Genomic DNA, 24,021 nt, shown 5'->3' on the forward strand with positions numbered 1-24,021 from the left:
AAGGGGCCCCGTGGTTTTGTTTGGTTCCATTTGGATTTGGCTGGATAGTCAGTAACGCAGGTTTCTTTTCCTCTTGCAGCAATGAGAAACGGCGCAGGGAACAGGAGAACAAGTACTTGGAGGAGCTGGCAGAGTTGCTTTCTGCCAATATCGGAGAAATCGACAGCCTGAGTGTGAAACCTGACAAATGCAAGATCCTGAAGAAGACCGTGGATCAGATCCAGCAGATGAAGAGACTTGAGCAAGGTAGAGGTGCGAGGGGTTGCTTGGTCTTTTAATGTTGGTGCCTAACGTGAAGGCATACTCGAAAGATGCTTTCTTTGCAGGTGGTGCCGTTGACTTGTCTTGGAGGGTGGTGCAGGGTCATTGAAGTGGGTCTCTGAGCAAGTGGGCTCCTCATGCAGAGGGAGCCTCCCTTCCATGACCCACCAGCACCCAAGGGATTTGGACACACGCCCCACATACGGGAAGCCTCTCTCGCTGGTGCAGGTTAGAGGAGTGGGAGTGCCAGGACCCTCGGCGTTCTGTAATCAGCACCTGAATTTAAGGAGGAGTTCAGGAAAAGCCACTGTTGTGTTCTGATAGTAATTTCCTTGCTATGCAGCCTAGAGGCTCGGAGAAGTTTGTCTTGATCTTGTCTTTTAATACCCCAGCCCACAGTTGCTCACCTATAAATAGAGTAGACTTTGTCTAGAGGGGCGGGGTATAAATCTAAATAAAGTAAAGTAAAGTAAATAAATAGCTACAGCCTGTAAAAAGAAGCACAATTGTTTCTTTGCACGTATTTATGGACCGTTTGGAACGTGGTGACGCTGCAGGTTAACCACAGAAGCTTCTGTGCTGCAAGACCAGCTGTCGTAAGATCAAATCCATGCAACGGAGTGAGCTCCTGTTGCTCGTCCCAGCTCCTGCCAACCTAGCCGTTTGAAAGCATGTAAAAATGCAAGTAGATAAGTAGGTACCACCACGGTGGGAAGGTGATGGCGTTCCGTGTCTACGTTGCGCTGGCCACTTGACCACGGAAACTGTCTACGGACAAACGCTGGCTCTAAGGCTTGGAAATGGGGATGAGCACTGCCCCCTAGAGTCAGACACGACTGGACTAAATCTCAAGAGGAACCTTTACCTTTGCCTATGGACCGTTTAGATTCAGAAATCTCAAAGCAGTGTACTGGAATGGTAATAAAAGATATACAGTATGGAAATGGATAATACAATAGCCACAATGGATGGGAATCACACATTTGTGCATGCTCTCTATGTAGTCCCTGAGACAGAAGACAGGTTGGACTGTATACAGAGGCCTTGCAGTATTAGGTGTGTTTTCAACATTCAACTGAAAGTAAAACCTTGAGGATCACATTGATGATCCTCCATGCTCTCTGAGTATGTCGTTTTGCTCCATCATGGTATAAATTACTTCAAGGGAAGCAGAAGATTCCCAAGCCTTTTGCATCTTGAGACCCTGATATGGGGAGAGGGGGAGTATTTGAAGAGGAATTAGTACCTGGAAGGGTGCCTTTTTGCACCTCGTTCAAGGGGGGGATTTATTAGAAGGAAGGAGCGTGACTACCAAGAGTGCATCGTCTCCCCCCCCCTTTAGCTGCTTTGCTTCCTTCCTTGCTTGCTTGCATCATTTTGTAGGCCACTTTTTCAAAGTCAGGGATCCAAGCTGGCTCACAATGATAAAACGAGTGACACCAAAAGCACAGTAAATTACAAGTTTTTTTTTAAAAAAATGCAATAATAATTATAAATCTCTCCATTAATTAAAGCCATTTAAAACTTTAAAAACACACTTAGAAAAACAAAAAATAAAAGAGCATCAAGAACTCAGTCATTGTTATTGAAAGCCTGCCTGCAGAGGTTGGTCTTCAGCTGTCACTGGAAGGATTTTAAAAAAAGGGGGGGGACTTAATCTCCCAAGGCAAAGCATTCCACAACCTAGGTGCAGCTACAGAGAAGGCTCTGTCTCATGTTCCCATCAGATGTGCCTGCAGTGTCCACAGGACCGAGAGAAAGTTCTACTCAGATGATTTTAAGGACTAGGAAGGCGCATATGGGAACCATAAGTAATGACCAGCACTTTGAATTTGGCCTGGAAACAGTGCACGTATTGTTGTTGTTGTTTAGTTGTTAAGTCGTTCTGACTCTTTGTGACCCCATGGACCAGAGCACGCCAGGCCCTCCTGTCTTCCACTGCCTCCCAGAGTTTGGTCAAATTCATGTTGGTCGCTTCGGTGATCCTGTCCAGCCATCTCATCCTCTGCCGTCCCCTTCTCCTCTTGCCTTCACACTTTCCCAACATCAGGGTCTTTTCCAGGGAGTCTTCTCTTCTCATGAGATGGCCAAAGTATTGGAGCCTCCGCTTCAGGATCTGTCCTTCCAGCGAGCATTCAGGGTTGAGGCATGTGTTGTACCAGGAGTGTTATATCTTCCCTGCTTCAATGTGCAGACTGGATGCTGCATTTTGAACAGGTTGACTTTTGTGAACCGTCTTCAAAGCCAGCCCCACATAGAACATATTGCAGTAATCAAGTGGGATGTAACTAAGATCTGTGTCATCTTGGCCAGATCAGAGCTTTCCAGGAACATACGCAGCTGATGCACCCGCGTCAGTTGTGCAAAAACAGTCCTGGTCACCACTAAGACCTCAAGTGTCCAAGGTCAGAGTTGAATCCAGGCCCACGCCCAAGCTGTGGACCTGACTTTTCAAAGGGACGGTAACCCCATCCAGAACAGGTTGCATCTCCATTCCTTCATCTGCCTTCGGGTTGACTGAGAACACATCTGTCTTGTCTGGAATAAATTTCAGTTTGTTTGCCCTCATCTGGTGCATTGCTGAATTCTTGCAGAAGGTGCTTTTGCTCTCATGTCCCTGTTAGATCTGGAAGCGTGGGGTTGCACAGAGCTGTTGTGTGTAATCCCATGCAGGTCAGCTCCAGCCGCTTGGCACCACCTGGCGAAAGGTGGCCTTAGAGGAGGAACGGCTGTTCACAGAGGCAACCAGGACCAGTTCCACTGGCAGTACAGACCAAACTCCCAATCATTCACCCAGCCAAGGAACTCCAAGTCGTGCTTTATTATTCAATATAATTATTTAAACCTGTTTTTTTTAAGGATGAAAATCTTTCCATGGGATTTACAAATAAGATGGAAAACATATGATTAAAAATCACTGCAAAGATCAGAGGACCATTAATGACGGAAGCCCTGGAGGAGAGAGAGAAAGTGCAAGCGTAGGTGGCCTTTACCCACTAGCCAGTCTTTCTGACAGCACTCAGGAGAGTCCTGTTCCCCTCCAGTTGGGTTTTGAGCAGAGTTTGGAATCTTTTCTAAAGTTAAAGTGCCAAGAATCCCCCCATGCACCTTGGTCATGTTGAGCAGAGTGCACTCCAAAAAAAGTCATGATCTCCCTGTTCTGGTTTTGAGCAGGCGCATAAAAAAAGGGCCAGTGCTTTTGCAATAGTCATGCGAAGTTGCGATGGCCAAATTCTGGCATGTTGAGTGAGAACATCGCTTATGTACAGAGTAAGCCCCAATGCCTCTGTTTCTCTGTCTTTTGAGTGGCACTTCTAGAGAGCAGTGTGTCATCCCTGCCCCCCTCCCCATGGTCAAATCGCTTGCAATTGAGATGAGAAATAGTGCCTTCCTGTTGCCAGTGTCCTACCCACACACACACACCCACACACACACTTTTCTGGAGAGAGGGAATGAAGCTGACCCATGTTCCTCCTCAAGCAGAAGAATACCTGCGCTGTGGCTTCAACAGGACAACACCTGCAGGCTCGGACCTGTCGCTTGCCAGTGAACCAAGGTGGTGCGTAGCTTCCTTAGGCAGTCTTGGCTCTTCCTTGGTCTTGCTGGCGGTGGAGCGAGGTAACCTTTATGCCAAGAAGGAAACGGGCAGTTCAGGGGAGATTCCAGAGACTTTTTGGCCTCTCTCCATCCTGTGTGCCCCACAGCGTACAGGGGATAAAATTTTCTTAGGTGCCCATCGTGCATATCCTTTAGAAGAGAGTTTGCACATCCTCTCCGGAGGTTGGGCAGAAGGAGGCATTTAGAAACCCGGTCATGCCGCTGACTGTGCCTGCTCGCAGGGAGTTGAGTGTGCCAGTTGTACTGAATGCCCACACTCATCATGATGACTGTTAAAATTGAAGCAACTGTTTTCCTTGCTAGAAACCATGTTTATTCCTGCTTCAAGTTAAATATAAATGTGTTATAGACAAAAAAGAGAGAGAGTGAGTTTTGTTGGTACTTGTGAAACTGTCTTCAGATTCTAATTAACTGCATTCATCACGTCCTTTTATATTATAGAGAGCTGGCTTAATTCTTTTTTTTAACTTTCTTCGGTGCCCATCATGTATATCCATTAGAAGAGAGTTTGCATACCCTCTCCAGAGGGTATGCAAACTCCGGAGATGGTATGTAAACTCCTCTCCGGAGGGGGAAGGAACTAGGGAAGGATCCTTGACTGTATGATTGTATTACTGGAGACCAAAGGCAAGATCACCTATGCTGTTGCACTGTCAGTTACTGTGTATGGATGTGAAAGTTGGCAAGGATGGAAACATAACAGGAAGAAAATTCCATTCCTTCAGAATGTGGTGTTGAAGGAGAACGGTAGTGATATAGCAGACCTCCCAGAAGCCAAAGAAGTGAAGACGGATCACTAAAATAGATTATCTATCACTATCTATTTTAATTGTATTATCTTTTATTGTATTTTAATTGTTGTAAACCACCCAGAGACCTTTGGGTAGAGTGGGTGGCATATAAGTTATAAATAAATAAATAGATAGATAGATAGATAGATAGATAGATAGATAGATAGATAGATAGATAGATAGATAGATAGATAGATAGATAGATAGATAGATAGATAGATAGATAGATAGATAAATAAATAAATAAATAAATAAATAAATAAATAAATAAATAAATAAATAAATAAATAAATAAATAAATAAATAAATAAATAAATAAATAAATAAATAAATAAATAAATAAATAAGAAAGATCCACCTGAACGTTGTCAGGAAGCAAAATTGACCAAACTGGGGTTATTGCACTTTGGACAAATTATGAAAAGACCACAGTTAGTGGGAAAAACAATAACTGGTATTTTAAAAAATGTAGGAAAAGAGGAAGTAAAAACGTGAGATGGATTAACTCAATGAAAGAATCCATTTCCTTCATAACACAAACAGGGCTGTTAGTGACAGACCTTCTTGGAGGCCATTTGTTTATACGGTTGCCGTAAGTAAGGTGTACCATATTTTTCTGTGTATAAGATGCCCCCCAACTTTTAAAGCCAAAATTTATTTCTTTGCTAGAAAGTGGAGGGGGACCTGCTTTCCCCTTCTACTTTTTGCCAGAAGGTGCTTTCCCCCTTCACATTTTGCAAAGAAAATGGAGGGGGAAAGCGATTCCTCCTTTCCTCCTACATTTTTGTTGCAAAAAGCAGCTTTCCCCTCCATTTTCTTTACAAAACGTGGAGGGGGAAAGCTGCTTTTTGCAACAAAATGTAGAGGGAAAGAGGAATCACTTTCCCCCTCCATTTTATTTGAAAAAACGTGGAGCAGGAAAGTGGGGATCAAAGCACTTTTGATCCCTCCCCCCTCCATACTTCCATGTATAAAATGACCCTCAATTATTTTAGGAAAAAGTGTTGTTTTATACACGGAAAAATGTGGTAATTTGGTAGCACATAACAAAATAATGGGGGACATGGTGGCGCTGCGGGTTAAACCGCAGAAGCCTCTGGGCTGCAAGGTCAGAAGACCAGCCGTCATAAGATCGAATCCACGCGACAGAGGGAGCTCCCGTCGCTTGTCCCAGCTCCTGGGAACAGGGATCCAGATATTGTTGGGAGGTGGGAAATTCCTGAAGCCTGCAGTTAATGAAATCACGTCGAGAGGCATTTCCACCTTTGCTGCCATGGATGTGCTCTCTTCCCCGTTTCGTATAGTTCAGCAGCTTGGTGAGGTTTTTATTCCTTTATTATCCATGCTGATGTGGATGATGGGTGGTGTAGTCCGGTTCATTTGAAGGACACCAAGTTTGGAGTGCTTGCGTTAGAGAGAAGAGAGAATGAAATAATTGACACAAGAAACTACCGTTCTTAAAAATAATTTCCTGAGTGCCCTAAATCTCCGTACAGTCTGTATGTTGGTGCAAATTTGTCTTTCTTGCAACATTCAGCTGTGTTTGCACAGGACAGTGATGCTGTTTGCTTAGCAGAACATTCTGGATAAATGTCGGGGAGGAAATCTTTCAGGGTTGTTTGTGCTTTTTCACAGCTGTGAATTTCAGTCTTTGAGGCAGACGGGTTTGTGCTTGTCCTTTCCTCCGAACTCTTTTTCCCCCATGTGTCAAAAGGGCCTGGAGTCACACTCCCGCGGTGTGTCCCGCGGTCACACAAGAGGTGGCAGGGGCGGAGAAGCGATTCATGCGGTTGCTGGACAGTCTGAAACTTCCGTGGAAGGCAAGAGAAGAGAAGACAGAGCAGAGAGATACCAAGGGAGGTGGGCAGGAGGATGGTGCTTGCCCTGGAGCTTCTCAACCAATCTCACGGGGCCAAGACGCAGCGGTAGAGGATGCCCTTGCTGTCATCTAGTTGGTCATGATGGAGCAGCTGGAACTAACGTGGCTCGCAATGAAGTGAAAGGCCCTAGAAAAGAACCTCATGCAGCAGCAAGCTGAGGTCCTGGTGAATGACAGGCAGGTGATAATTCTTCAGGTTGCAGACCTGGAAGAGTCACTTTTAACCCTCAGCCCTCTCCACTCTGTTCCAATGCTACTCTGCTGTCTATGCCTGTATCTTCCGCTTCTGTTCCGAAAGGGGACCCACCAAAATGAGGTCTCTAAAGGATCAGGCCCTTGATGTGCCAACCCATCCTTTGCTAAAGGCTCCCAAAGGTTCAGAATTGGGTCAAACGGTGAGGTGGAGATGCTGGAGCAAGGTCAGAAGGTCTCAGGCTATTTGGCCAGAGGCAGAAAGACCAAGCAGATACCTGCCCCCTGGGAAAAAAACAAAAAAACCCACTGCACGGAAGGGGGAACTGATAGGGGCATGTTTGTGCGGTGGTCTTGGGGAGAAGCTGCAGGAGAGCTTGCAGGGGGAGGTCAAAGCAGAGGAGTTGGTGAGCAATGCCAAGCCTCATAAGGCAGCGAAAATGTAAAAGGGCAGATACAACCCTGCCTCCACACCCTCCAGGCTGAGACCCATGAAAAACCACAAAGAATAGGCACCAAGATTTGATTTAATCAACCAGCCCATTTATTTGCTTGGAGCCTGTTGGCCCAACAGCCAAACACAAATCCTAAGTGTCAAAACTGAAATCCAGTTATATTTTGCCCAAAAATGTTATTAACAAAATGGCCCTTGTTACAAGCTGCACGGGTGTCCCCTTCTGTGGCAGATCTCACAAGACCATCACATGCTGAGAAATGGTCTCAGTGCTCACCCTCTTATCCTCATGAGCGTCCCAACTCACGGCCCTCAATCCACACCCATAGAGATTCCATATGTCACAACGTGTAGCTATATCAAGCTAGAGTATCTCCAATATTCCAGGCCCCTTTGTGCCAGCAGAGAGCTTCCAAGCTGAAGAGACAGGCCAGCAGAGAGATTTTTGGTGAGAATCCCTGAATGTGTGACATTCGTTATTGGTTTATTACATGTGTGGCCCATCCAGTAAGCTCAGGTTCACACCAGCAGCCACCCTGTGAGCCAACTGTGGCTAAGAAAGAGTATCGAGCCCAAAGTCATATTATAGATTTGGTCCCTTGAAGGCACACTCGAACTCAGCTCTGCCACACCCTGGTGCAGAACTCCCAGCTGTTGCACCATCGTTGGCTTTCATTTTGCCAGGCTCACTTCACCCAAAGGAAGACCATAAAACATCCATCTCCCAAAGAAGCACTCGGAGAGTGTCACCAAGTGTCATTGTCCTCACTGTGGCGCACGAAGGAGAGACTACATGGGTGGAAGCAACATTCCCATATTGAGCAGGACAAGACATGAGGTCCCCGGGAAGCTGAAGTCCAGTAGTAAGTCCTCACTAGAGTAGGCTCACTGAATCAAAGGAACTTACAGAGGAGTCAGATTACAAAACCCCCACAGATTCAGTGGGTCGACTGTAGTTGTGATTTCAGCCACCGTCTTCTGTGACCAACAGGTGCTCATCCAGGTGACTGGGGGGACCGCGGATGTCAAGCAGCTGTGGCCTACACAGAATTGAACCTGAGCTGAGTGGTGGAGAGGGATAGTTCTATTGCATGCCTTGAAAAATGTAAAGAAATAGATCATTGACTGATTCTTTTCCTTGTTTTTATCCTGTGCCCTTCCTTGCAGTTTTGCGACATTTTAGGAGCACAGCAGGCAACGTTAGGGTGAGAGGGGGGAGTGTCTTGTTAATGCCCCTTGAGGGCTGCCCCATGCACGTGACCCATGGAAACTGAAGGTCTCCTGTTTCTTGGCACTTCAGCAGACATTATCTCCTTTGAGTAGTGCATGCACGGCTGAGCATTAAGTAGGCCAAGTATTGCTGCCGTGTGTGGCTCCTTGAGCTTTGCTCTCCATTACTGGTTCATCTACTTCTGCAGGCCCTGCCATTCTGGTGCGGAACAAGGAGAACGTCAGCATTTTATTTCCACTCTGTGATTTCTAGGCTGTGGGGCACGACAACGGAAGAAAAACCCTTGTTGATCAAGAGGTGTTGTGGGAATGTTGAATATTGGGCCTTTTGTGTTGAATATTGGACCTTTCTCTCTCTGCTGCACCCCCTTTCCTGCTTCCCCCAACAAAGAACCTTCAAATGCTGGTGGGCACCTTAGAACAGTGGCTCCCGGCCTTGAGTCCCCAAATGCTTTCGGACTGCAACTCCCAGAAACCGTGGCCAGCGTAGCTAGTGATGAAGGCTTTTGGGAGTTCCAGTCCAAGAACATCTGAGGACCTAAGGTTGAAAAGCAATGCATTAAATGTCAGTTCTTGCTCGTTAGTGATACTCCTCTGTGGATGTCAGTGAAGATGGGATTGGCATATATATGCCTTTTGAGCTGGAATCATCAGGCGTTCAGCATCTGTTATGGTTCAGATAAGGGATGCAGAATGCTTTGCTAGAGCTCTTTATAAGCAGTTGGAGTCCATTTCTGAGGGACAGGTAGATCATGTGGAAGTGGCGGGAGAAACAGGGTGGAGACAGGAGGGAGATTTAGAGATATTTCAGCATCGTTCATCATAGAACTGCAGTGCTAGAAGGGACCCTACGGATCAGGCAGTCCAGTCCCTGCCAAGGAAGGCACCGTGGGTGGAATCGAACTCCAAAAACCTCAACCGCTGAGCTACAGAACCAGCCTGGAAGAGGGTGGAGTGCAAGGTGCTTCCCGTGCTCTGAACCGGCTGAGGGGACAAAAGAACGGCTGTCCTCCGCAAGGCAGTTTATTCAGAAGGGAGCAGGAGGGCATTGGGATAAGGTGTGAGTTAAGCTGGGGAGGAGGGGGCAGGATGCTACGAAGCACTGAACAAGGTCTTCTGGAGAAGAAGGTGCAAGCTGAAGACAGCTCTTCACCCCCACCCCAAACATCATCCACCCTTCCCAGCGGTCCTGATTTCTGAGAGTTCCTTAGATGTTGTTGTAGCTTTCCACATCAGTTGATGACTGGAAGTATATTTGTGCTTTAAAACAAATATAGGTGAACCGAGACCTTGGGATGGTGGAACTGGGATCTTTGACATGGATATGTGCAAGATAAGCTCACAGTTGAGGCAAAATCCAGAGCGTTTCTGAAAGCAGTAAAGCCCTTTCTTTCCGTGATAAGAGCGTGCGGGCCTGTGACGCAGTGGCTTGCAAGGCACAGTTGTTTGCAGTAGTTGTCATGAGTGGGAATCCCTTTGGATCCCTTTGTGAAAGAGGCAGCCCGTGGGCAGCGCCCTAGAGCTGTGAGTAGGGTCTGTTTTCCCTTACCCAATTTTGGTAGGTGTTGGGTCCAGATTAGAGATGGGCATGGATCTGTATTTGCACAGCTGTTCCATCATTTCTGGGAAGAAGACAGAAGAAAGAATGGGGAAACACGAGAGGGCCGCAAAAACAAAAAAGTCAACACTCGGTCTTCTGTAAACTTCCAGAATTGGGAAATGTTGTTTTGGGCTACTTGTCACTGAGGCTGCCACTGGACGTGGCCAAAGTAATGTCTGAAAACCTTATGAACGAAACAGGACCGATGCCCAGGAGAAGCCGCCTCTGGAAGCCTCTCAGCCTTCAAGAGACGGGCAGAATCATGCACACAAGATGACGAAGTCATGGGCGAGAGATCAGCCAAGAAGGGAGGGGGCAGAGAAGCCTGAGCTGCTGCCGGGACTGGAAGACCAGTTGAAGATCATGGAGGCTGGGCCTGGCCACCTTCATGAACTGGGACAAGCTGGTTTGTGGCCGTCGTTCGTCAGAGACAAAGCGCAGGCCAACAGGGAACTGGAAGGGAGGGTTAGGAAAGGTGCTCACCTGGAAGGAGAGCCTGGGTGCGCAGGGTGAGAGGTGAAGCAACGGATCAGTTGCAGCTGCACAGTTCCCGTAAAAGGTCCAGCTGGACCTGGCGTTAACTGGAGGAAAGGTTTTCATATCTAAGGGATTTTGCACCAATGAATCTGCCCGGAAGGAACTGAGCTGCCTTTGCCTGTTTATGGCCTTTTGTGTTGGGTCAGAAGCACCTTAGTGGTTCCCCGCTCTTCAGAACAGGGTCTGAGATGAAGGAGAGAAGGTGGGTGCCGTGTAACAGGGAGGACAACGGGGATTTGAAAGAAAGAAGGAAAGAAAGAAAGAAAGAATCAAAAGGTGACCCCCCTCCCTCTCTTGTCCCTTTAAATGTGAGAAACCAAATCCCAAAGGGAGGGTCCTCTGACCCAAAGCCTGCTAATTGGCGCTGCCTGCAAACCGCAGGGGTGTGGAGCAGCAGGTGGAAGCTAGGAGTGAATAGAAACAATCCCCAGTTTAAGCCTCCTCTTGCCAAGCGCTCACGGGGGCAGCGCCTCCTGTTGGCAGATTTCTCCTCTTGCCTCTCCTGAGACTGTGAGAGGCCAGCTCGTCTCCCCTCCTCTCCTTTCCGGTACCCAGATCTCCTTTATCCTCCCTCCTCCGGCGTAATTGGGAGAGCCAAAGAAGCCTTCTGAAATCCACTCCACCTGCGTGCCCGTACATCAGCCGAGGCCCCGCTGCTCGGCCTGGGCTTTGTTGTTTTAAAAGTCTCTGGCAAATGGCTTGGACGCCTTCCAGGCCCAGTAACGTACAGTTGGCAGGACACGGCGTTTGCGGCTGTAGCAGCAGCCCCGAGGTCCCTCTGCCAAGGCAGCCATAAACGCGGCAGAGGAAGGGGCCAGGCCGTTAATTTTTCAGCGCTCCGCCATCCCACAAAAGTTGCACAATGAGTTTGAGCCAGTGCCGCTCCGTGAATGCTGCTTTTCAAGCACTCTCAGGGCCCTGGCCTGCCAGAGACAGGAAGAAAAGCTCTCTTGATGAAGTCATAATTCTTGCTGTGGGTTTTTTTGCAAGTGGAAGAAGGAGGAGCATTCAGTCGGCTCTTGTCTTGGTGAAAGCAGTATTGATTCTGCTGTTCATCCATTCGTATAGAGTTGCCTTCTCCAAGCCAGCAGTCACAGATGCCACCTTATCACAGCCAGTGTGGCTGGGGATTGTGAGAACTGTAGTGCAGAACTTCTGGAGGAGGCTGGGTGAGATGCAGAGAATTGTAGAGTTAGCTGGAAGGGATCTTCAGGGTGAAGATCACCACTCTGGTCCATGCACTCGTAGTCTTAAAATTAGACTACTGTAATGCTCTCTACATGGGGCTGCCCTTGAAATTGATGCAGAAACTACAAATGGTCCAGAACACAGCTGTTAGACTATTAACCAGGGTGGGGGAAAAAATCATCATATTTTCCCCACTCTGGCGACCTTACACTGGTTGCCCATTTGTTTCCGTATTGACTTCAAGGTATTAATGTTTACATATAAAGCCCTAAACGGTTTAGGACCTTGATACCTGGCAGAGCACCTGCTCCCACCTAGCTCTACCCATGTCACTCATTCTAGCCAGGCTGGACAGCTGAGGGGCTTGACTCCGAGAGATGCCCAGAAGGAGAGAACTAGACAGCAGACCTTCTTGGTGGTGGCTCCTCGCCTTTGGAACATCTTGCCCCCTGGAGATTCACCTGGCACCCTCGCTGGGAGTTTTCAAGAACAAGCTGAAGACTTGGTTCTTCAGGCAGTCCTCCTCCCTCCTTTCCATCATTTAGTTCCCTGTATTTTCCCATCTTGGACTCTGCTCATCTCTCTTTTGTTCTGATACTGTCTGTTTTAATTCTTGGTTTTATATTGTTCAGACTGTGAGCCGCCCAGAGAAGATTCATTTAGAATCTAGATGGGATGGGTAAAAGCCGAATGAATGAATGAATGAATGAATGAATGAATGAATGAATGAATGAATGAATGAATGAATGATCCCTAGTCTAACCCTCTGCCACTGGAAGAGCTAGAGAGATGTGGTACAGTGTACATTCAGTTGTGTGCTGTTCTTTGAGCTAGCTATGTTTCGAGGGGTCACAAAGGCACCACCTTAGGGTGCTCATGATCTAGACGTGGGTGTCCCTGTTATTTACCTGCCCCATCTGATTTTGAGAGATGCAGTAATGCTAGACATGGAGGTGGCATAAGCTACCTGCGAATGAATTAAGATTTGTATATACAGTGGTGCCTCGCATAGCGAGGTTAATCCATTCCGGATTAACCTTCGCTGTGCTGAAGCATCGTTGAACGGGGCAGGGAATTCCATTGCGTTCCAAATGGGCCGAATACTCACAGTTCAGCGATGCTTCTTAATGGCCGGCAGCCATTTTCGCGCCCTCCCCTCGCTTAACGAGGGCGCGAAAACGCTGCGCGTGGCCATTTTGGGCCATTTCTGGGCTTCCGGGGGCCATTTTGGCCGCCGAACAGCTAATCATCGGGCTTTGTTTTGCGAAGATCGGTAAGCGAAACGCTTACCGGTCTTCGCAAAGCGAATTTTGCCCTATTAAAAAAACGTTGAGCGATCGCATTAGCAATCCGAAAAAATGGATTGCTATGTGATTTCGTTGTTATACGGTGCGCTTGTTAAGCGAGGCACCACTGTACTCGTCACCCATATGCCTGCCCAGCAGTTCTAGGGGGCTGCTCTGGGGGCTGTCTCCTGTTGCTTCCCTATTTCATCTCAGAAGACTTACAGCCGGAAGGATGACTGGCCCGGCTCTGCTAGGATTTGAAATCCAGCCACTTCCTTCGCTCTGTCTCCATCACGGCCAGCTGGCATCTAGTTTGGACCTTAAGTGTCCTTTCCTGGCATGCCACCTGCAGCCCATCACTCAGTCTGCCAAAGTCACCCTCAGAGCTAAGTGAAACAGGGAGCAAGGTGCAAGATGGTGTAATTTCCATGGGGCTGTCTGGGACTTTTCCTGTGTGGTGCAGAGCCTGTGAGGGCTTGGACCTTTTCTGCAGAACTCACGTCATCTTTGCCAGCCTTGTTTCAGAGCCACGCCGGGAGATGAGCCTGTGCAGATGGGCTCACTCTGGACCGGCGATGTGGAAAGGACGGGATAGGCGAGGGTTAAGGGAGGAGGGCCTTTAGCCTCCAGGCTGTGATTCTGCTGCTGAGTGAACCAAGAACAGTTAGAGGTTCTAAAACTCCCAATTAGACGGAAGAGTTACCGATTTGTTTATCCTACTAGGTATTCCAAAGCAGCTCCTATATTATTTGGAAACAAATGCAGCTAAAAACACGGTAAATCACGACATGAAACACTATCAACCATATCATGATCTTCAAAAGACCCCCTAATTTAAGAATGGTTTGGAAACGTGTCCCCATGTGAATATGGGATGGTTCTGCCAGGGGCGGTTCCGTTGACAGCGCGGGAAAAAGGACAGGAGGCTGTTCTTCTTTTCTAACAGAATTTGATTTATTTGTAAATAAACTCAACTCAGTTGGCTCGAAAAGGTCCATTAAACTTAACTCTGGTAGCAACTTATAACTTCAAACTCGTGTGGTCATTTTGTCGTTCTTTCTTCTTACTGGGGGGCTGGCCCAAAGCGCTCCCGGTCTGTCATAGGCCTGATCAGGGTGGTTCTGACTGCGCAGACTGACCCACAACAGGGGTGCCTCGCCCAGTCCCCCTCCCACTGGCTCTGGAGTAAAGAGGGACTGGGACGGATCACCCTCGTCCCCCCACGCTGATTGCGGGGTAAACCACCACAGTCCATTCCAAGGGATCTACTTCTTGCTCGCGCGCGTAGAAATCAGGAGGTCCCAGCAACAATCCTCCATCTACTTGCAGATTAGGAAATTCCTTAAGCAGCTTGAGGAAACTCTCCTGGCCCATGCTCCATTCTGTCTGCACAGATCTATCTTTCTTATCCGCCGGCTCGCTTCTCACCACTCTAAAACTTCCCACCTTTTCATCCCCTGTTATATCCTCCCATATAATCAAATCAAGGTCCTCCCCTCTGTCGTCAGCCAAACACACTTTTCCTGGGCTGTTGTACTTCCCTGTCATCTTGTTCAACCTCCACTAGTATCCCCTCTACACACTCGGCTGCTCCTTCTACTCCTTTGACTACTGTGGAGGACGGCTCACTCCCTTTCTCTCCTTCACACCCCAGTTGGGCCACTCTTTATTCTGAAGGCAAAATCTTTGCTGTCCGTATTGGACGCCAAGCCGTTGGGCCGTCATCATAGGAAGCATCAGTCCTTCAAGTCACGGATGGTGCGTCATGGATGGGAGCCCCCTCCCCCAGCACGTTATGGCCCCAATCCTGGCTACTCTCTATGAAGCAGCAGCCCTGCCCGCGTGAGGTTTGTGCAGGGCGGGATGCAAATCTGTGAGTTTTTAATCTGCCGTATGTTCATGAGCTTGCAGGTGTGGACGGAGGCTTGGGAATGCCACTGAAGCCTTTTGCCTCAGGTGGCAGAGATGTTTGGGGTGGTCCTAGCCATGCATTGGTGCTAAAGCTAGGGAATGCAAAAGGGTGGCTATCCTGCACAGACCTCAGTTTGCCTGGTTCTTGTGTGATGGAAGCCCATCTCCCGGCACTGCGTTGGCTGCTCCTCCTTTTATCATCTCTTCATCTGGCTTTGTTGGGGCTGGATCTGACCCAGAACCCAGAGGTTCCTCTTGCTGGCCTCTGGCCCCCAGGCAGCATCTGCCTCTTGGCTCCCAGATGAATTAATTCACATCCATCCAATTAAAGCAGGCCCCGGTTGGATTTAATTACATTTCTAGGACTATTGATGAGCTTCACATCAATCCCATGAAACGGGGCTAAAGCAATACATGCTGGAAGTGAGCAGCCTTTAAAGCCATCTGGCCGAAGGCCGCTCTGGGCAGTTTACAACCTGTGTAAACAACATAATTAAAATACAATGTAACAGAACAGAAAATAGATATAAGAAAATGCAAATAAACAGCACAGTCAAAACATAAAAATCCATTTGCATGAACCATTGGAATATTTGAAAAATTTAAAAATGGTGGAGTTGATCAAGTAGGCTTAGCTAAGCTGGGGTGAACCCACAGGTATCACGTTGTGGAATGCCTGACTAAATAACCAGGTTTTTAGCGACTTTTTAAAAATTGCCAGCTAAGGGGCTAAGTGACTTGCAGTGGGGAGTTCGTTCCACAGCCGAGGAGCTACTGCCGAGAAGGCCCCGTTTCTTGTCTCCTCCCTCCGATTCTTGCCTCCTCCCTCCGGGCCACCTCTCTCTTGAGGTTGCCATCCTCAGCTAGCCTGCTTGAGATGTTTTTGTGGGATGGGCCGATCCTGCTGGAAGTAGTTTGGGGAGAAAAGTTTGAATATGGAGAGGTTGACAGTAGAACCCAGTTGCCTGGTGGGTTTTTGCAAAGGGAAGACACACAAACTTACAAGGGGTCTCATTGCTGTCATAAGGCAAGGGTGAAGGGTCAGGTTTTGAATGTCTAGTTATTGATAAGAGAAAAAAAAGCAAAGCAGAGTGTGCTGCTGATATAGTGCCCCACAGCACCTAAAGAACTCTTTGAGTGGTTTGCAGTTTAATTAGATAGATTACACATTCTCCCGTCCCCCCCCAGCAAGCTGGGTACCCAGTTTATTGACCTCTGAGGGATGGAAGGTTGAGTGAACCTTGAGTCAGCTACTTGGGATTGAACCTGGATCATGAGCAGGGTTTTGGCTGCAGTATAGCAATTTACACACTCTACCACAAGTCTCGCCTAAGGAGGACACATGTAATGTAAAGAAGCATTTGGATGATCTTACAAATCTGTACATGAAAAGTGTTACGCCTTACGGGGGGGGGGGTTGGCGAGAAAAATTTAAATACAGAGACAGGATGCAAGAAGTGTCATGATTAAATAAATGTTTAAAATTTAATTAAAATCAGAGCTGTGCAAGTATGGCTATAAATAATGGAACCAACGTGCTCAAAAGAATAATGTAGTTGATGAGATGCTGATGTATTCTCTTTCTTTCCCCTCTTCTTGGGTTAAAAGACTGTTTAGGTCCAAGGCACATTTTCCTAAAAAATCTTTGCTAGGACTTCTCTTCCCCTTCTCCCCCAGTGAGAACTGTGATATTTTAGCAGTTTAATGAAAATATGTCGCTGGATAGCTCAGTGAATTTGCTATCTGTCCGCAGAGCCAAAGGATGGGACATTGATTCCCCATCCAGAAGAAGAGCCAGCCTGTATGGCCTTGTGCAAACTACACAGGCCCAGAGCTCCTGCAGAAGAATTTATTTTATTTATTTATTTTATTTTGATACTGCCCATCCAGCTGCCAACCACTTCTGAGGATTCTCAACCCAGAAAATCTTGAAAATGGCCCCCGTAAGTCAGAATTGATGGCACACAATTATTATTATAGCTGGCTGGATAGCTCGGTGTGTTAGGTCTCTGGCTGTGGAGCTTGTCCCAGAAGAGCCAGCCTGAGTAGCCTTGGGCAAGCTTCCTAGTTTTTAGTACTCTCTCTACCATATTGACCAGATAGGCGGGATATACGTAAATAGAATAAATAAATAAATAAATAAATAAAATAAAAAGCCCTGAAAACGGTTGCCATAGGTCAGAGTTGACTTGACTGCACATAGTTATGATGGTGATTAGGATGATTAGGGGAAATATTTCTATGGGAGCCTGTGCTTGAATTTATGTGGGTTTAGATATGTTGATGAGTAATCTGATGAGAAAGGCCAGATTGCTCATAAACATACTTAAACTTCCTTGTGGATTCAAATACAGTATAGGTTGCAGAGAAAGTGTGACAAGTCATAGAAATCCTCCCCCTGGAGTGGAGAAGGTGTTAACATACAGCATACACTGCTCTGCGGTGCATAGTAATTTTGTGCATGGCCTTTGACTTGTCAGGTGGAATCAGAGAGCTGGCAGGATTGTTAGAGGTCATCTAATCTAACCCTCTGCCAGTGCAGAAAGATTTCTGCTTTAGCGCCTTAAAGGAAAGAGGGCCCGTTACCCTATGAGGTCCTCTGATCCTTCATCCAACAACTGGCACTGCCAGGAAGTTCTTCATAATGTTCAGCAAGAATTAAAGGGCTTTCAATTAATGAAATGTTGCATGGTACCACATTTGAAGTCTGTGTCATCCCTAAAATTAGATCATGATGTCATCGATGCGTGATTGTCAGCCTAAATTCTGATCTCATCCTTTTTAGCTGCATTGAATTTCTATGGGGTCCTACACCTTCTCTTTTTTTGGCTTGAGGGAGAGTAAAATTGGGAATCGATCACAGCGTTCTGTGACCCCATGGTTCAAAATGAAATGGACCAGGCCAGACCTCCCGGTGCCGGGTCCAGGCTTTTGAAAGAGTGCCCGACACGGCGAGGCCAGGCGTATTGAACGGAGAGCGGGGCGGGGCAGATCGGTTTCACTCTCAATACTGGGCTTTTCAATCAGAGAAACACCCCCAAAAAAAGTCAGAGCAAGAGAAAATAATTGTTAATCATATGTGATACAGAAGCTTGAACTCCCCGCAGAGAGAGCAGATTTGCGGTGCGGCAGTGCTGGTGGTCGCGGGGTTCTCTTCCGAGGCGGGCTGTCCTGTCTTGGCAAGGGTGCCAGCCCATTGTGGAGTCTGAAGGAAGTAGGAGGAGCGAAGATGTGAAGCAGGTCCCCAGGAGTTCAAGGAACCTGCAGGCTGAGCTTGCATCCAGCAGCTGAGGAGGTGGAGGAGCAGTAGGTCTTTCAACATCTAGAATTAAGTCCAAGAGAGGAGAAGATGTGCACTGGTTTCAGTCCTCCTTGAGACGAATACCGTCCAGGGGTTAAAGAGAGCATGGCCCATGCACGGCCGTTTCCATCAGCTTTGGTCATATGGGAACACGTTGTCTGGGTACGGAGGTGGAAGACTTCCCATGGGGATGTTACCCACAGGGTGTGGGTTTGATTTAAATCAAAATGGATTTAAATCATGATTTGAATCAGAATTTAAATTTTTTTTTTTTTAAAAAAATTGACGATTTAAATTTTAAAAGTTTTTTTTTTTAATTTTAAATTGTGCTCTAAATCAATTTGATTTGTTTTTTTAATTGTTGGTTTTTATCCACCCTGGTCACTCATTTCTTCCAACCCCAGCTGCATCCTCGTCATCCCACCCTTTCTTCATATTGGATTACGGCACGCTCTTCACTTGGTGGAAATGCATGTGCCATTTCTGTATGTGTTATCCTGATGTGTTTGTTTTCTATGCCTTTTCCCACTGGCTGTATTGTGTCTGTAGTTCGTTTTCACTTGGTTTCTAGTATTTTGTGTGTTACTTCCCATCTGACTTAATAGCAACCTGATAAGAGTCTTCAAGGTACATGAGATATTTAAAAGGTTGTTTTACTAGTGCCACTGTATTATGGGGCAGTGTTATATTTAAAGCATGATGTTGTGGGAGGCAAACCACCCACCCACCTTATAAATGAGCTGTAGACATATTTCCCTGGCTCATGATTTCTAGTGAGCTGACAAATTTCTTCGCCCCTTTATTTCTGCAGGTCTGAACCGCCACCCTCATCTATAAAGCCGGTCTCCCTGCTTCCTCCCTTTGAATCTGGTTTCTATCAGGGATTGATTTCAAATACAGACTCCAGTCACTGCAGTAAAAATCTGTGTGCACAGCAGCCTTGGGCACTGGGCTTTGCGTGTGTTTATTTTATAGAGCCCTCCCTCTCACAAAGCAAGTCAATAAAATTCTAATTCCTTTGCTGACAGTTTCAATCTAGTTGACAGATAAATATAGAACAAGGAGAAGGGCAGATAATGAAGGCACAATATAAGCTGCCCTACCTTTTTCCTCCTCTGGGCCTCTACGGTTTCTGTAGGCTTGCCATTCTGTAATACTTGCTTTGGGATTGTTGGGATAAAATGGGCAGCTCATATCTAATAGAATCATAGAGTCATGAAGTTGGAAGAGGCACCTCTAAGGTCATCAAGTCCAACCTTCTGCTCAATGCAAGAATACAACTCAAAGGAGATCTGCCATGTAGTTCTCCAAATTACTCTTGAATGCCTCCAGGGTTGGAGCACTCACCAGCTCCCAAGGTCATCGGTTCCACCGTTGTACTGCTCTAACAGTTAGGAAGGTTTTCCTGATATTCAACCGATATCTGGCTTCCTTTAGCTTGAGCCCATGGTTGCGTGTCCTGCCCTCGGAGATGATCGAGAACAGATTTTGCCCCCCCTCTGTATGAGAGCCTTTCAAATATTTGAAAAGTGCTATCATATCACCCCCTCGGTCTTCTTTTCTCAAGGCTAAACAGGCCCAGTTCTTCCAGCCTTTCCTCCTAGGGCTTCGTTTCCAGCCCCCTGATCATCCTTGTCGCCCTCCTCTGAACTTGTTACAATTTCTTAGCATCCCTCTTGAAGTGTGGTGTCCAGAACTGGACACAGGACTCAAGGTGAGGCCTAACCAGTGCTGAATAGAGGGGGACCAGCCCCTCGTGGGGTTTGAAAACTGTACTTCAATTAATGCAGCCTAAAATAGCATTGGCCTTTTGTGTAGCCACATCGCCTTTGTGCTCTAATATGATTCCAAGATCCTTCTTGCTCATAGTATTGCTGAACCATACAATGTCATCATCCTCATCACCTCTGAACTGCAGAGCTGGAAGTGACCCTATGGATCATCACGTCCAACCCCTCAACGAGGCCCGGGGGAGGCATTGAATTCCCCACCTCTGGCTCCACAGCCAGAGACCTCAGCCCCCCTGAGCTGGCAAGCTTTGTTCAAGCTGATTGTCCAATTCTTAGGGCAGCGCCGGCAAGCTGAGCGGGATCCGAGCCGTGGGGACGGTATCCGTGCCCTGCATTCCAGCCTCTCAGTGGTCTTCATATGTATTCAGTAATCTTCGCCCCATGAAGATCCTGAAAGGGAGGCCTTATGATCCCCTTTGAGCTGCCTTGAGTCTCTTTCGGGGGGGGAGGTGGGATATAAATAAAGAGTGAGAAAATTATGGCCCTCCCCTCCCGATGGAGTGGCCAGTCTCCCTAGCCGGTTCATGGCTGTGATGAGATGTTTGCAAAGCTGAGGTCTCTGCTTGCGTTGCTGGCCCTTGCCATGACTGGCCAAGACCGGCTGGTGTATCCATCAGGACCTCTCCCTCCTGAAAGGTGTTCTGCATCACATGGATGTTTCTCACCGGCATTTGAAGAGAAGACAGGCAGACAGCCAGGGCAGGACTCTGCTTTTTCCGCAGGCACACCTATCCTCATTGTCCAATTCCTTGGGGTTGGATGAGAGCAATGGTATCCTCTAATTGTCCACCTCTCTCTTGCGTGGCTTTGCCCCCTGCCTGCGCGTGCAGCTCCGGGTGGGAGGGCGCCCTGAATTCCGTCGCGACCGGAACCTAACGTCATCACCGCACGGAGGGAAGTAGGGTTGTGTGCGCGCCTGCGCCCGCGATCCCAGCTCAGCAGGAACCTTGGATCAGAGTTACAACGGTGTGCCCGGGCCGATTCCCCTGACCCTGAGGCCCCCGTGGCCTGGCTGGCTTGGGATGCTCCCTTGAACCTTATGCACGTGGTGCCTGCCGCCTGAGCCAGAACAGTGAGCTTGTTGCCCCTTAGCGACTGGCAGGAAAAGCCAGAGGAGGAAGAGCACCCGGGAGCCTTTGGAAGCAGCTTTGCACTCCCAGGGAGCGCTTCTAACTGGAATGTGGCGTTGTATTATTTGCATTACCCAAGTGGTTTCCTTATCAGAGCCGGAAGCAATAGGGGCAATCATGAAAGAGCTGATAATAAGGTGGCCGGACTTTAAGATAAAATGAGCTGTTCTCTTGCCTGCTGTTGAATGCAGAAGTTTTTTGTTTGTTTGTTTGTTTTTTTACATTTTTTTGGTCTCGGTTTGTTTCTTTGGATTTCGCCTGATAAGCTTGGCACAGACTGAGGATTTTTTTAAAAAAGGGGCTGACTGCTTCAGAGTACAGTTCAAGTGTCACGGAGGGGAAAGGAAGCCAAAGGCAAGGATAGGGCCCAAGACGAAAAGAAAAGAAGACCCCCTCCCACCCCTAGAGCCTGTGTCCACACTCGCTTCGCAAGGCCTGACCCACCGAGAGAGAGGGGGGAAGGCAGTGCCCCCAAACCTATCCACCCCACCACCACCCCCTGGCTGAACCCCCCCCCACACACACACACACATCAGTAGCAAGCAGGCAGCCCATCCGTTTTGCGCTGGAAGTAAAAGAACTCCAGCTCCGGTTGTTACGACTGGGCAAAAAAGTTAACGCTGTCCCGGCCGAACATAACTTGTTAGGAAAGGGAGTTACTCCCAACCACTGTGTTCCTTTCGGTGGCTCGCGATCGTGGCCGTGGAAGCTCCAACCCTGCCCCTTTGCCACAGTCTTGTGCATTAGGGTCAGGCCGCCCCACCTTATCTGCTTGCTGCTTACTCTGGCGGCCTCTTTCTCAAAGGCGGGGGCCCTCGATCCCTCCGGATCCTCCTCCTTAAGCAGGGGGTGGCGGCGGCTTCCTCTCCCGCTCGTCCCTTCCGTAGGCGACGTTGCGTTAATGATTCTGGCGTTGGGTGCTAATGAGTCCCATGCCTGTGTGTCAGGTTCTTGATCCGTGGTTGCAGCAGAGTCTGTGATGTCTGATTTTAATTAACTGGGGAGGGGGAGAGAGAGAGAGAGAACCCACCAAAGTTTCATATGAAGAGAGCTGCATGGCGTGTTCTGTTTCTCAATGGCAGAAACTTCCCAGCTGCGGTTCTTTCTGCCTGTTACAATCTCTCCTGTTGTGGCTCTGTCCCCCCCCAGCACAGCAACCCAGATTGTCAATGTGTGTCTGTCCCACAGAAGACCGCAAGTGCTTTGTGATGGGGTGGTCCCTTCAGGAAGAAAGCAAGCATTTCAGGGCGTTCTCTTTTCTGTATGCAGTGACTCTTTCTATTCAGCCTTTGGAATGAGCACCAGCTTTTCTGCCGTGGTGCCGCCCAGAAGCTAGTTCACCCCCTTTTCACTTATTTCCGATAAATACCTAGTCCTCTGCGGTGGAGGCCTTCCAAGATGGTCCAGCCCAGCTGAACTCTTTTATTTATCCTAAAACTTTGAACTCGGTCTTCTCGGGCCAGGACTTGGTGACTGAGCTCAGTGGGTGAGGCTGGATGAAATGGAATACGTCTTCCCCACTTGGGTGCTTCTGGGGACAGAGTGTGTCTACTGGGTGTGCAGGTCCCATTACATGCTTTGTTTCTCTAGCAAAATTGGCCAATTGCCCAACAGCGAGAGGAACCTGGAACGGGTTCGTGGAGGCGCAGCGCTGGCGTTTCTCAGCAAGCTGTAACCAACATCTCTCCCCTGAACACACCCACCCATCACTTTTTGTTGGTAAGGAGAGAGCAAAATTTGTTTTTGTTTTTTAAATAACACACCAACATGACAAGTTCTATCTTGGCTACTCATGCACATCCCATTTTTGAGTGACGATAGGTGTCAGGGGCCTAGTGTAGATCCAGTTTCTGCTGGAGCGTTACCTCTGTGGGTTAAGTTTTATTTGCACACGTACACAGGCTGAACGTAAAGCGAGCGATCACAGCATAAAAAACTCCAGAGACTTGCCGTTCCTCAAAGTCTCACGCAGTTTCTTGCAGAGAAGAGAATTTCCTCTTTACCTCCCCCCTTAGAGTCCGTTCCAATGCGCAGTGTCCAGAGGGAATGCGGCGCTTACGTCTGGTGTGGCATAAGAAACTTACAAAGAGCCCCGTGCTGGATCAGGCCAAGGGCCCCCTCTAGTCCAGCTTCCGGTAACTCTCACTGTGGCCCCCACCAGTGTTCTCGTAGATTTCTGAATGAGCCCGTTCCTTAAGGGGGGAGGAGAAGTAAGCCATTCATTCCCACCAAAGGCCAGCATCTTCTTGGGACATCCTGACCCCTGACCCTCCGGGATGGTCAAGAAAAGCATGTTGAAGGCGGGGGGGGCGGGACGAGGACTGCAACCCAGTCAGGCCGAAAGTAATGGCCAAGCTCTGTGCAGTGCTTGTGCTGAGTGCTCCGGGAGCGCGTTGACTTTAATGCCATCATCATGCTTTTTCAGACGTGTCTTGGCAACATGGAAAGGTCAGGAAGAGAGGGGCTGCGGCTGAAAGCATATGTCCCTGCTTCCGTCCGTGGGTTTTGCAGTAGGACAACTGAACAGCGTTCCCGTTAGAAAGGGTCCCGGATCTCTGAAAGCTCATTCAGACTGTCCCCAAAAGAAAACGCGGCCGAGCTTGCTTATAGGGGGAGGGGGCACCTCCATCCGCGTCACACTCTTCCCTGGTTCTTCATTCAGTGGCCGAAGAAGAGCTGCTGCTAGGAACGAGGAGTTGTGTTGTGCCTCTGTTTGTCTGTGTGTGTGTGTGTGTGTGTGTGTGTGTGTGTGTGAGAGAGAGAGAGAGAGAGAGAGAGAGAGAGAAATATTTTCCAAGGCCAACTTAGAATTCTGACGCTAGCAAAGAAAGCAAGAAAAAGGGTCGGGAGAGG

At 48.0% G+C, this 24,021-nt stretch overlaps 1 protein-coding gene across 13 annotated transcripts in view; it reads left to right on the forward strand.

The window, feature by feature from the left end:
- NCOA1 (nuclear receptor coactivator 1) overlaps positions 1-24,021 on the forward strand; it is a 291,778-nt gene that overhangs the window by 203,161 nt on the left and 64,596 nt on the right. For 7 of the 13 annotated variants that reach the window (XM_072986356.2, XM_072986368.2, XM_072986390.2 and 4 more), the window contains one exon: positions 80-252. In XM_072986356.2, the coding sequence (XP_072842457.2) occupies positions 80-252 (173 nt within the window). The remainder of the gene's footprint in view (positions 1-79; positions 253-24,021) is intronic. The other 6 variants (XM_072986373.2, XM_072986381.2, XM_072986398.2 and 3 more) reach the window with 1 other exon arrangement.

This window comes from Pogona vitticeps, chromosome 1, assembly GCF_051106095.1.
Source record: "Pogona vitticeps strain Pit_001003342236 chromosome 1, PviZW2.1, whole genome shotgun sequence".
Classification (NCBI taxonomy): domain Eukaryota; kingdom Metazoa; phylum Chordata; class Lepidosauria; order Squamata; family Agamidae; genus Pogona; species Pogona vitticeps.